The sequence below is a fragment of the Manacus candei genome, unplaced genomic scaffold (assembly GCF_025592945.1).
Source record: "Manacus candei isolate 608988 ecotype Guabito, Panama unplaced genomic scaffold, ASM2559294v1 h1tg000011l, whole genome shotgun sequence".
Lineage (NCBI taxonomy): Eukaryota > Metazoa > Chordata > Aves > Passeriformes > Pipridae > Manacus > Manacus candei.
In genome coordinates this window covers 23,288,840-23,302,346 of record NW_026138059.1, presented here as the reverse complement: position 1 = coordinate 23,302,346, position 13,507 = coordinate 23,288,840, and the positions used below count along the sequence as shown (strand labels likewise).

At 39.8% G+C, this 13,507-nt stretch overlaps 1 protein-coding gene and 1 long non-coding RNA gene across 3 annotated transcripts in view; one reads left to right on the top strand and one right to left on the bottom strand.

Moving 5' to 3' along the window:
* Window positions 1-4,466: 4,466 nt before the first annotated feature.
* LOC127466797 (uncharacterized) lies at window positions 4,467-8,637 on the top strand. Of its 2 annotated transcripts, none has more exons than XR_007902860.1 (3): window positions 4,467-4,533; window positions 6,643-6,740; window positions 8,541-8,637. It is a non-coding gene; the product is annotated as an uncharacterized LOC127466797 (long non-coding RNA). The 2 variants fall into 2 exon arrangements; XR_007902861.1 differs by having other exon boundaries at window positions 4,470-4,533; window positions 6,583-6,740.
* Window positions 8,638-9,867: 1,230 nt separating this feature from the next.
* Window positions 9,868-13,507, bottom strand: part of TTK (TTK protein kinase) — a 44,984-nt gene continuing 41,344 nt past the window's right edge. The window contains exons 21-24 of the mRNA XM_051778070.1: window positions 13,291-13,467; window positions 12,638-12,728; window positions 12,325-12,422; window positions 9,868-11,850 (exon numbers count right to left, since the gene is read on the bottom strand). Coding sequence (XP_051634030.1) covers window positions 11,761-11,850; window positions 12,325-12,422; window positions 12,638-12,728; window positions 13,291-13,467 — 456 coding nt within the window. The 3' untranslated portion in view covers window positions 9,868-11,760. The remainder of the gene's footprint in view (window positions 11,851-12,324; window positions 12,423-12,637; window positions 12,729-13,290; window positions 13,468-13,507) is intronic.

Here is a 13,507-nt window from a genome sequence, read left to right as displayed (position 1 = left end):
CGGTACTGGTTTATGGCCTTGTCTCAGACCAAGCTCCTCAGGTTTGTGATTCCTTTCTGACCATTTTGATCAGCAGGTGACATCCACCTCCGCCACCCTGGGCAGCAGCACTGCCTACAGGGAAGGGCTGCTGTTCAGAGACACAGGGGCTAAAACAGAGACTACATATCGCCACCTTTTGAGATGTTGGCAGCTTCAAAAAAAGAGACAAGCATTCAAGACACAACCTAGGGAGAGACATTTCTCTTTACCAAGTAGCTCCTAAATCTTTAAGACCAAAAGCCAGTTGGTTTCATTTTGTTAAGCAAAGAGGATCTAAGGATTTCAAGAGTCTCTTTTAGAAATAATAAGTGATCACAGAGTCAAATAAAGTGGCAGGACAAACAAACAAATGCAGATCTAGGAATACAGCTTTTGATTTTTAAAAACTGAAAAAGCATAAATTTCAGACATAAAATTTGACAACTTTATTTAAAAAAAAAAAGGGTAAAAACTTTTCAAAAAAATTTTTTTAATCCAAAAGGTAAGGCAAGATTACAGACTCACGGAACATGCAGAGTTCAAAGTGACCCACAAGGATTATCAAGTCCAACTCCTGGCCCTGCACAGGACTATCCCCAAGAGTCACACCATGTACCTGACTGTATCATCCTAACACTTCTTGAACTCTGTCAGACTTGGTGCTGTGACCACTTTCCTGGGAAGCCTGTTCCTGTACCCAATCACCTTCTGGGTGAAGAACCTTTTTCTAATATCCAATCTAAACCTCCCCTGATACAACTTCAGGCCATTTCCTCAGGTCCTGTCACTGGTCACCACAGAGAAGAGATCAGTGCCTGCCCCTCCTCTTTCCCTCACAAGGAAGTTGTAACTGCAATGAGGTCTCCCCTCAGTGTCCTCTTCTCCAGACTGAACAGATCAAGTGACCTCAGCCACTCCTCATACAACTTCCCCTTCAGGCCCTTCACCATCTTCATTGCCCTCCTTTGGATGCTCTCCAAGAGCTTAATATCTTTCTTATATTGCAGTGCCCAAAACTGCACACAGTATTCAAGGTGAGGCCGCACAAGTGCAGAGCAGAGTGGGACAATCCCCTCCCTCGCTCGGCTGGTGATGCTTTGCCTGATACCCCCCAGGACACAGTTGGCCCTCCTGGCTGCCAGGGCACTGTTGATTCATATTCAACTTGCCATAGACCAAGACCCACAAGTCCCTTTCCATGGCAGTGCTTTCCACCATCTTGTTTTGATAACCTTTGCAAGGTCAAACAGGATATTCTCATACCTAAAAGGCAACGAGGAAAAATGAGGCAATATACAGATAACTAAATTTACATATAACCCCAAAATCAGCCAATTCTCTGCATCAGTTTTCAGTGAGAACCATCAAGTCTTCATGGAGCAAAGGTAGAATGGTTACTGAAATGAAGCATGGTGTTGCACAACTCCATTTTTTAACTGGAAGGGCAACTGTGTTTGCACCCAAGGGAAGATGCTGATCACCAGCTCGGAAGTATCACTGCACAACTGCCCAAGGCCTCTCTTTCCTTAGCATCCAGTACTGGCCAGAGACAAGGTATCAGGCAATAGGGACCTTAATTCTGGCCCCAATAAGCTGCTCTTCAGTAACTTTGAAAGGATTGGCATATAAGGTTAGGTGGACTCATTTTACAGTGCATGTAACATCTTTGAAGATCACCGAGACTAATAAAAATGATTTATGCCAGACTAACTAGCCTGATCTCAAATGTATGTCGAAATTTAAAAGCACATAATGGTAATAATGTAGAAAGTGACCCAAAATACAGCTTGGGTTTATTAAATGGTAAATCAGACCCTACTAAAGAGTCTTTCCTCATGACAGTCAGCAGATCAGGAGGCATTGGATATCTCTTCATATGCATCTTCTGGCAAAACAACTTCTTACTGGTTACAATGGGGAAAAAGTGAATCATTAAGACAGACAACAATATACAGTACTAACGTTCTTGCTAGTCATGTGAATTTGGATGTTATCATGCTGGTCAGAAAGAAATCAGAAGCCTGAGGAGTTCAGTGCAAAGCAAGACCAGATCCAGTAGGCTGAAAAGAGGCTCATGGGGCTCCTTCAAGCTTAAGGATCGCAGACAATATTTTCATTAATGACAAAACCAGTATTCTAAATAAATTTATCATTCTCTCTACCTTTATCATCCTCAATTTAGGATCAGTAATTCAGGTCTAGGTGGTGATCTTCATGGGTAGAGGTAAAAATAGGTTGCAGTAAACTCAATCACACAAAGATCAGGTCAAGCATCTAGAAACAAAAGCAAAGCATTTCACCTATGTGCTGTGAGCTTAGCAGCTGGAAGCAAAAAAGGGAGGGTGGAAGAGGAGTTATTCATTAGTAATTTTTTTTATTAGTTATGAATCATAACTAATGAGACAACAATTATGCTTGAGACAATAAAAAAGATGCACCCTAGGGATTGTACTCAGATAAATATTTCCTAAAAAGATAAAGTAGTGTTAATATTTCCCTCTAAAAAGGTACCTGGTGAGACTTCTGAAATAATTCAATTTTCAATTCATCTTCTTTGAACGTGGTCAATCAGGATGTGCAAAAGGGCAAAGACAGGTTAGTAGCTGGGTCAGAAAAATGCTCTACAGAAAAGCCTGACTCACTTAGCCAAGAAGGAAGGCTGGGGAAAAGCTGGAGAACGGACAGGCACCCTCCCAGAGGCTCATAACAGCTCAGCAGACAGACAAGTGGGGATGCAGCACCTCCCTGTTTCTGGTTAGGCTTTTTTGCTTTGTTCTGTGCTCAGGTTTTTTAGGGTTTTTTTTTGATTGGATCCATTCATACCAGGAACTAGAACATAGTTTTGCTTTAGAAGAAAGTGGATGCTTCATCTAGTCCTGCATTCATTACCATCATCTTTCTTTTATGCTTTGCCTGTCTTAGGGAAATTCTTCATTATTAGGCTGTGATGTCCTAAGAGATGCTTAGGATGAAAATCAGTGAACTTCTGTGATACCTTATCTTAATATAAACTTCAAGTTATTATTATAATAACAAAATTAAGAGAGGTATATTTCAGTAAATAAAATAAGCAAGCCTGCACTTGTAGTGACTCCTGTTTACCGTAAGGAGGTAAGATGAATAAGCTTTTATGGAAAATGTGCTTGGACGCACCAACTTTGGATGCACAACTCATGCATTAGTAATGTTTATGGACTGACTCATTACAAGCCAGTCTTTATGCACATCCCTTCTGGGAACATACAGGTTTGCAAACAATCAAAACCAGGATGTCCAATATACAGGAAAGTTTATTTTTTCACTAGTATTCCATGAACTAGAACCTCTCTGAATTCAAACACATCCTTGACCAGTGTTTGAAGGGACAAGATTTAATGCCCCAATATAATGACAGGCCACAAAGTGAACAGCAAATGCTCTGGGCTCCTTATTTTTCAGCAGGCTTACTCCAGATCCTGAAAGGACCTAAACTCCAGGACATAGAGGCCTTATGTTTGGAATTATGGCAAGAGTCTACCCAAATGATACCAGGCACCACTCTAAAGTGAAACCCAGAAGAATTTGAAAGAAACACCGTGAACTCCTTGAATTGGCATTTCCCCATGAAAGCACCACTGGAAAGCATCCAGCTATTGCCCTGAAACAGGGTGTAAGGACATGCATATAGCAAAGTGTGAGGCAAGGTGGTGTGGGAAGACTGAGCACACAGGGAACTGTACAAAGGAAGGGCTAGTTAAACGAGTTTTGCAGGACTGGTTGTAGACCCACCCATGTACCAAAAAACCCACCAGAGTGCCAAAGTGGCTATTGAAACATCACGACCTGCATCGACCTAAGCTGCCGGCAGGAATTGCTGCCAGCATTATCAGCAGGCAGCGTGTGAAGTGTGACTTAGTGCCAACTAGGTCAGTACGGGCTACAAGACAAGTAGAGAAAGCCATAGGGTGTACACAGAACCTATAAGTGCATCTGCAGGACAAAACCTGAAGACAAAATCTCTGACAAGCAGACCTGAGCCCTGTTCCTACTACAAAGTACTGTAGTTGACCATCCTGCTACTTGCTTTCCTGTAGCTTTGCTCCAAGCTGACAGCCAGACAAAAGCCTTTGCCATGATCCTAGCTTCCAGGTGCCCATCTGAGGTATGGCATGCAATCTCAGCAAGGAAGTTACAGCAAAGTTACAAAACCTGCATGACTACTTGAGGCAGTGGCTCAGGAAGAAGGGGAGTGGGAAGCAAGGTAATGCTGTACAGATATGGCCGTTGCCAGTGCACAAGATGCCTGCTAAAACATGACTGCTTTTCAGTTGACACTGATGTATCTATTCAAATACATTTGAATGCTGCTTGCGAAAATTGTCATGTTGACAGGCACGGAGATTGAAATCAAGTATCTGGTATCCAAAGAAACCCAACTATAGGGCTCCAATTAAGGAATCTGTTGTCACAGTGGGTCAGAGCACAAGGCGGTGTGGTCTGATATCCTTTTCCAACATGAATCCTTTCAGGAAGGTAAGCAATTCCATTTCTGGCAAAACATCCCAGGTGCTTGAGATCAGAGGTTTAGAAGGAATTCCCAAGCCAGAGATTACATCTCACCACTTGCATTCAGTGCCAGGGATCATCCTAACCTCCCTGAATGTATTCAATCTCTTTTTGAACACGTTGATACTTTTGGCTTCCTCAATATCCCCCACTAGTCTAATTCCAGATGCACTTACATTTTGCATACTGAACTCTGGTATCTTCCTTTCATCCATTTCTAAAAGTCTGACTGATCATTTCATCAGGTCCTATCCCTACGCAATGCTGATTCCTCCTATCCTATCCTATACCACCTCGGCCAGAGTAACAGTTTCCTAAGGAAGTCATACAGCCTTTAGTCTTGTATGGAAGTAATTTCCATCTCTTTGGACCCTTTCACTGTTTCTCTCTATATTCTCTAGCTTTATTAGCTCCTTTTCAGGGAGTGCAGACAGCATTCAAACCAAATGCATTTATGTAGCAGTACACCAATAATTTGTTGTGTTCTCTTCCTTTCCCATTAATTAATAGCCTAATTAGGTTCTTTGGTACAAGGGTTTGGCAGACATTTTCAGGGAACTATGCATAATGCAGAAGAACCCTCCCCAAATACCACTCCAAAGCCCCTTGTGTTAGATGTATATTAAGATACATTCCTCCCATGTGAATTTCTTCATGTTCTGGCAACATAGGCTTTACTTATTATGGAAGGTATATTTAGTAGTCTAATTTACAAGCTCCAACATGCTTGAAGACCAGTATCACATTTACTACCTTCTATTTCTGGGTTCCTAAGGCTAATTTAAAAATCCCACAGGACCTCTAGAACATCTATTGGAAACTCCTTTAGACTTCTGCAGTCAATACCACCTGGGCCCAGAGAGCTTTATCAACTGTCCTAAAAAGCTGCACATCAATTTCAAATCGTTCCTTGGACTTACCTTTAACAGAGCATGGCTCTTACACAAAAATTTCTGAGTTCCTCAGCTCTGAACGTTGATACAGGTGACTTGGCTTTTCTGTCTTCCCAGAGAAGAAGCTAGAGCAGCAACAGAAGCATCCTCTAACTCAAGGCAAAATACATGACAAAAGCCAGGATTTCTTTGGATATTCATCTGATCTCCCTAAAACCAATTCTTTGTTCACATTTGCATTGCCCCCCACACACCAGTTAGGAAATGTCTTTACATTTGCATTGCTGCACCTCTGCTAAGTCCCAAGATTAGACTAAAAGATTCAGGCAACCACTCACCTTTGAGTCAGGCACCCAAGTCCTGCTGAAGAGATAAGACTCCTGCTTGTCTCATTACTGAGGTCCCTTACTGAAATTTTGGTCAGTGCTTCCTAGTGGATGGCTCAGGATTCCCTCCATCGCACAGCAGCTGCTGCAGTGCCCAGTGTTCCTCAGCCACCATGGAGGAGACTTCACTGCCTTCTGCTGCACAGAACTGCGTGTCTGCATATCATGCCCATTGCATGAACATCCAAGCACCATGCGGATGACAAATTTTATGCCTGTTAAGAATATTTCGAAGTACGATGCCTCTCTGCAATAGCAGCATCAAGAGCTTTATCCCCCGCCAAGTCACTGAACACAAGCAGCGCTGTACGGGTTCATGGCACTGAACAGCTTTCTGCCAAACTCTGAACAGACGAGACAAGAAATGTAAAGAGATAAGACTCACAGAAATATTTTAGCCATGATTTGGCAGAGCTAGGTTCAGTTAGACTTGATCTTAAAGGTCCTAAATGATTCTATCCAAGATTAAAAAGGAAGCAAGAATCAACCTAACTCCTTAAATATAGTTACTTCATTGTATTTTTAATTGGTTTTCAACAGCTATATAAGATAGAGAAAAAACCTGAGACATAGACAGAGCATGTAACAATCAGCTATTCAAAGCTTACCTGCACTTATAACATAATTTGCATATGAAGTGGGTATAAGACAAGGCAGAGATCCTTACAATACTGTAAGAGTTAAGACTAATGGACTGAGACTGTTTAATAACTGACCTATTCCTTGTGTTTATTCAGGGTTCAGAATAGTAGTACCACTATTCCACATTAAATTAGTCATATCTTTCATTGCAAAAGCTGCCTGGATTTTAGCAACTCATCTGATTAGAGCCAGCATGTTGGAATTGCATCACGTTTAGCTGTGGATATTCTACTTGCCAAGGGGAGGAATTGAGGTGAGAAGTCAGATTTTTATCTCAGGTTTCATTTCAGCAACTCCCATGAAAGTGTATGGGTAGGCTGTACAAAGACTCCTTCTGTGCCCATACAGGTGCACACCTCTATCTCCTATGAGTAAATCACACTGCATTGCCTGCTCCATTCTTTATGGCCTTTATCTTGCAAGATTTCTCTCTTAATTACTTTATGTGAAGCAGCAAGCAAACAAGGGTACACTATACCAGCTCCCTGACAAAGCTTCATGTTCTTGGCAGGTGGGCACAGATAACCAAACTAGGAGGAGATACACGCATCCAGCAAGAAGAGAAAATACTTCTCTATTAGCTGAAACAGGATGTGTCTTAACCATAAGAGTGTCAAAGAGAGAAATATGATAAAGTAGTATTTGTTTTAGCCTTGCTGCTCAGAACTCACACAAAACTGAGGGACCAGTAAGGTAATAAGAACATAGAGAACCAGAAGGGAGAAGCAAGTAGTTTTTAGTACTTAGTTGCCATAACTGGCATCTGCCAGGATTAGCCAGTGACCCTTGCTGAGGAGCTCAGGAGTAAGTTAGACTTCTAGAGATGTACTAGAACTCAAGTTTACTTCAACTATTTATTTTTTAATTTGATACTTATCACCATTCCCAGAATCAGCTAACTGTTTAGCATGAAACCAACATCAGGGGCTTAAAGAAAGAACAGAAACACACAGGAGTGACTAAAGCAGAGCAACAATTTGACCACTTTCCTTCAGACTAACTCATACACTGCTCTGCACTTTCGATTGTTTGGGATTTAACCATTTCCTAGCCACATGTTCAGCAGTAGGACCTTAGAGTTCCTTCCCCAAGGCTAGATAAGCAGGAGTCTGACTCCTCCAGCACCATGAGGATAGATTTGTGCATAGATTTGTCTTGCTCCTTGGTCATGTGTCCTGGGAGAGGCAGCAAGCAAGCAGCCTCCTTTTCTTATATTTGTCAAGGACTCAATTCTAGGTGTTGCCACACCAAGACAGACTACAAGAGCAGAGCCTTCAAAACTTGAACTCCATTTAGTGTTTGAATTCCAACTAATCATACAGCTGGTCAGGTTGAATCATAGAATCATGGAATCATAAAATGTCCTGTGTTGGAAGGGACCAACAAGGATCAAAATCCAACTCCTGGCCCTGCACAGACCACTCCAAGAATCACCATGTGCCTGAGAACTTTGCCCAAATGCAACCTGAACTCAGGCTCGGTGCCATGATTGCTTCCCTGGGGAGCCTGCTCCAGCGCTCAACCACCCTCTGGGTGAAGAACCTTATCCTAATATCCAACCTAAACCTCCCCTGACCCAGCTTGAGGCTATGTCCTCAGGTCCTGTCACTGGTCACGAGAGAGAAGGGATCAGTGCCTTCCCCTCCAGCCTCCTCTTCCCTTCATGAGGAAGCTGGAGACTGAGTTATGCTATACCCACCCATAAATAAAAAAGCAAGTCACCCTTCTGCAGTTAGGTTTTTTTAGTGTCAGCTGAATTTACTTTTCTACTCTTCATGTAGCTGTGGTAACTCAATATTAGCTGATACAGTATTTTAGAGAGAGAGATATATACTCTAGTTTAGTCAGCCATCTTCCCTCCCATTTTATACACACAAAATGTCCTGAAACATGGCCTTGAGGGTGACAGTAATACACAATGGGCATTTTGTAACCTTGAGAAAGCTTCAGATAGCTACCTGTTATTTGACATTTAAGATGGTAGTTCTGGTATTTTCTGTTCTTTAAAGCTAATCACACATAGCTATTCTGTACTTCTCCTGGATCTTTTCAGATCCAGGAGAATCTGAGAAGGGAGATGGACGTTTGTAAAGCAGAAAAAAACCCTGGAATAGATTGAAGACTGGTAAGTGGCAGCTGCCAACGTAGACAGACATCTTGTAGCATATCACTGATGTGGGGAAGAACTATAAATCAATTACTCATTTGCAATGGAAGAAACTTATTTAAAAGGGATGACTGATAACAACCCACTGCCTCTCATCAGCCCGAGGCCTCTTTCATAAGCTCCTTCTCACACCACTTATATTTCCTGTGGGTTCTTTAGCAGTCATGCAATAAAAGAAAGGTTTGATAAACCATACAGTACAACAGAAAAATAAGGCATGCAGCACTGCTTCTCAATATTCAACACAAACTAGAGAAGCAAAACTGGCAAAAGATAACAATTACAACATTAGAATAATTATGCAGAAATTTTTCAAGATCTGTAATCTAGACAAGTAGTTGGGAAACATTTCAATAACAACTACTTAAAAAGATGTTTCTGTAAAGATTTTCTTCACAAGGTTTTCCCTGAAGAGACTGATACTCTCCTCCCTCTCCTGAGAATGCCAGAAATAGTTTCAGTTCCCATACCGTAAGTAGTCTCCCAAACAGTTTAGAATATGAAACGTGTAGAACAATAACATTTTTCCTCATTAGTTGCAAGCTTGAGAACTTATATAAATACTAAACAGACAACTGGAGTACCACTAGCATTTGTATTCATTATGCATTAAAGTCTGGGATTAAAAAAAAAAATTCAGAAAGAACAAGACCATTAAAGGGAAAAAGTCTTTTTCCTTAGAAATATGGGATAATTACCTTCTACCCCAACAGATGACTGAGATTCCACACTCTGTTTCATATAATGACAATGAGATCAACAACAAAGTTAAGTTTATCATTCCAAGTTTGCCCTTACAAGGGAGATGTGCTGTTCCTGCCTGTGCTCCAACGCTGGGGTGACCACACATTCTCTGTGTCCCCTGCTTCAGCCCTCCTCCCAGACCAGCCTGCTACCAGGAATAATTCCCACCCCTTATCATATTCTCTGTGTAAAGTGGAAAATCACTCTTAACCTGAAACAAGGGAGGGCAGGTGCTGAACAGACACAGGAACAAAGAATAAAGCTCTTTTACAAGCATTTGCTCCATCATAGGAGGATAGGCCTAACTGGCCTATAAAGGTGAGGGCATAGAGTTTTGAAACACAGACGTTAAGCTGAGGTCTGATAAAATTACAGATATACAATTCTTCATTAAAGACTTTTTTAAAAGCTACTTCTTCAAATAGTTGTGCTGTTTTTAATATGAAATAATTAAGAACAAAGTTTCCCTTCTATCAAGCAGTGCTTTTATTATATTAGCAAGCTCTGAAAACCTCATTTGAAAAGCAAAGCTACTAAAGTTTGGGGGAAAAAATACAATTCTTATGAGTTCCATGTTGTGCTCTCTCTCATGTTCTTCTCTTTCATTCTTCAGTTCTTACAGGCCATAAAATCATCCAACAGTGTTAAATCAGTGGCAGGAAAGATAGCAAGAACACACTGAAATAAAGTCTTTCCTCCAGTATTGCTGTCCAGGTAGTGAATTGTAAATATCTCTGTTCTTTGCTCCAGATCTATAAATTTCTTTAACTCCAGACCTAGACATTGTGATAGGGCTCTGAGTGATACTAATAAACTATTACTGCTCAGTATGCAAGCATGGAAAATGGTTATGCTGTGAGCTGAAGAATCATGCAAAGCACAGCTGCCATTCTGTATCGGGACTACTGCAGAAAGAGCTGCATTCCAGTATAAAAAGTAATGCATTTCATTTAACAGATGTTGACAACAGTGATTCTCCATAAACACTAATGGCAAGCAGAAGAGAGCACACAGCAAAATATGCCTATTCCTATAAGATAATCTTACCTAGACAAAGAGAACAAAGTTCTCAGCCCTGCTAATACACATGGCAATGGCTGTAGCAGTTCCCCTTTTATAGGGTCAACCCAAAAGTTCTCAAGAACAATACCCATATCCTTAGAATATCAAACTACCACTCAGTATTTTACAGTGCTCAAAGTAGATTATTAGAATTCTCTGAACTCCAGCCATATCTTCCCAAGGGAGCAAGATGTGTTGGCTAAAGTAAAATTCCGGCAGCAAGAATGGATTCTCTCCCAGCCCCAGACAACTGACCTGCCAGGCAGCCTATGGATGGTGGAACTACTATGAACATCCACCTCCACCACAGAGTCAGAAAGAATCTCCAGGTACTTGACTTGCACTCCAGTGTTTGAGACAACATGGCAACTGTCATGAAACTGAAGTTATTGTTCCAATTTAAAATTATTGGTCATTATTTTAACATCTTTCAATTATCTAAATAAATCTAAAATTCATACATTTTCATCAGCTGTAAACGAGTTAAAACAAACCTCAAAGAATCCAATAAGAATCACAGTAAAAAACAGTTCTGCTACATTCAGTGCAATTTAGAGTGTGGTTAGTATTAAAGCTTTTAAAAATCCAAATTAGTGATTTCTGACCATCATGAATCTTGAAGGGTTTTCTATTATTTTGGAATTGGAAAAGCATAGTAGATTTATAGTAGCATTTTTAATAGAACAAAAGCCATTTTATTCATATAAATTCATAACAGCACTGATGCTTCCATCATACCACTTAACCACAGGAACAGCTCAAAAACTGGGTGACATTTATATCTATCATTAATGCCTCTCTCAGTATTATAACTGATGGCTTATACAGAGTGCTTATTCCCTTAGTTATAGTCAAAACTGGACACAAGGTATTTCCTGGCAAAGGACAGAAAAGCATAACACTCTGTTTATGCCATAGGAGATCTCAAGAGATATTTACATGTTTTTTGTATACATCAATTGGTATTTTTGGAATTTTTTTAATTTTAGCTTCAGAGGGATAAGAGAACTCAGATTCTTATACAAGTTTTTGTACTCCAGACACTGTAGTGCTTTGTAAGTAACAGACTATAATCACCAAGTAGCCATTGTCTTTGTTCAACCCAAGTAGTATTCAAGGAGTGAAAGAGTCCATGGTGAAAATCATTCAATTAAATTCTTTTTAATGACCTGCAAGCATTATCAAAAGAACACAAGGAACATATAAAAATGCAAACTTCATGCTGAGTGTCCTTTAAAAGCCAGCAGCACAAAATACTTATCAAACAGACCAAACATGTTGCATCCTGAACTGTAGTACATCATTTTGTCGTCCGTGTTTTTTGGCTGCCAAGTTCCGCAAATGCTGATACATCAAGACTTTTACCACTGTTGCACTGTTCATATAAAGTCTGAAAGTCAACAAACACACAAATTATTCAGGTGAACGCAGTTGCATTGCACATGGATTTAAACCACATAACAAACATTGCCACTTGATATGAATCACATACTAAGGTATTCCACACCAGAATTTCTCCAGAAAATAAAAATACAGTTTTAAGACAGCTCAGTTGTACCAGTTGTAATGCAAAAGAGTGCCTAAGAGAAGACAGATGTGTTGAATTAGCAGTGCGAGCAAAGTTATAGAGCTTCACAAGTCAGCAGGGAACCAACCAGTTGCAGAGATTTAAAATCAAGTTTACTCCATTACTTGTCTCTGATACGGAAACACCAGCATGGAAGGAGAGAGGTATTTGTCTACTCAGGGTGGGCAGGCTTTATATGATATGAAAATCAGTGGTTACAAACATCATGATATTGTTAAAAGGATAATTATTTGTTCACCCTCATATTAAAAAAAAAAAAATAGAAAATTTACTTACCCTTGCAGCTCTAGAAATAGAGTTGGGAGAATTCAAGCCAACAAGCTGGCCAAGGATGCGTTTCATTTCCTCTGTTGTTCCTTTTGCACTCGGGACATCTGCAGTTAATTTATAATTATGTTGAAGTTGTATACGTTACCAGTGCACTTTTTAAGAGGTTTAAGAACTAATATACTGAAGTCTTTTCTGAAGCAGACATAGGCACCACATAAAACTGAGTTATGACAACAAGTGTAAAGTACATATACAAGTAAAGCCTTTTTTAAGCAGATATAAATATTATTCAATAAAATGCATTTTCAAATAAATGTACCTGTTTGACAATGACTTTGAATTTGAACATAGGGATGCACCAACAACTCCGAAACAGATATTCTTTGTTTAGGATTTCTTATTAAACAGCGCTGGAAATGAAAAAAAGAGGAAGAATGCTTTACCTATAAATTATGAATTTTCCTACAAATTAACAGTCAGGACATTTAAAAGACCCCATAGATGCATGTCAAAACTTCTTACTGCCAAACTACACAAAATGACAATGAAATTTGAAAGTTAAGGGGATAAGTGTTTCTGGATTTCAGTTTGTTACCTGCTGAGCAACACAAATAGGGCGAGTAAAAGCACAAACAAGTATGCAAAAAGCAGGCAAATATGCAGGGTGAGGGAAAGGGATGGCAAGTACAAAAACGACTGTATTTACTTGGAGCCAAAGGAGTTAAGTCAGACCACTTTAAGTATTTATTTATTTGGTATTAAGCTGAAAATAGACTTTAATATGGAAAGTAGATGAAGTAACTCTAGCTTCATTAAATCTTCTTTTGGAATAAGATCTGTTACTACAAGTAGCAGTGAGCATTTATTTGTGAAAAAAGTCTCTCAAGTACAACTCATTTAGTTTTAGAAAATACGCTTTAAATAAAGAAATTGCCATTATTTAAATTAAAATTAACCTTAAGGGAAAGTTACCTTCAGCACATCTTGAAGATCCTTCTCAGGAATATCTGGGAATTCTATTTCATAACTGGGATCAACAATAGCATGTAGTTTATTTATTGGACTTGTTATGTGTTGAAACGGAGTCCTTCCATATGTCATGCAGTACAAAATACATCCCAATGACCACACATCACTTTTGGGACTTATCTAATATTAAAAAAAAAAATTAAAGATTATTTCTCACTTA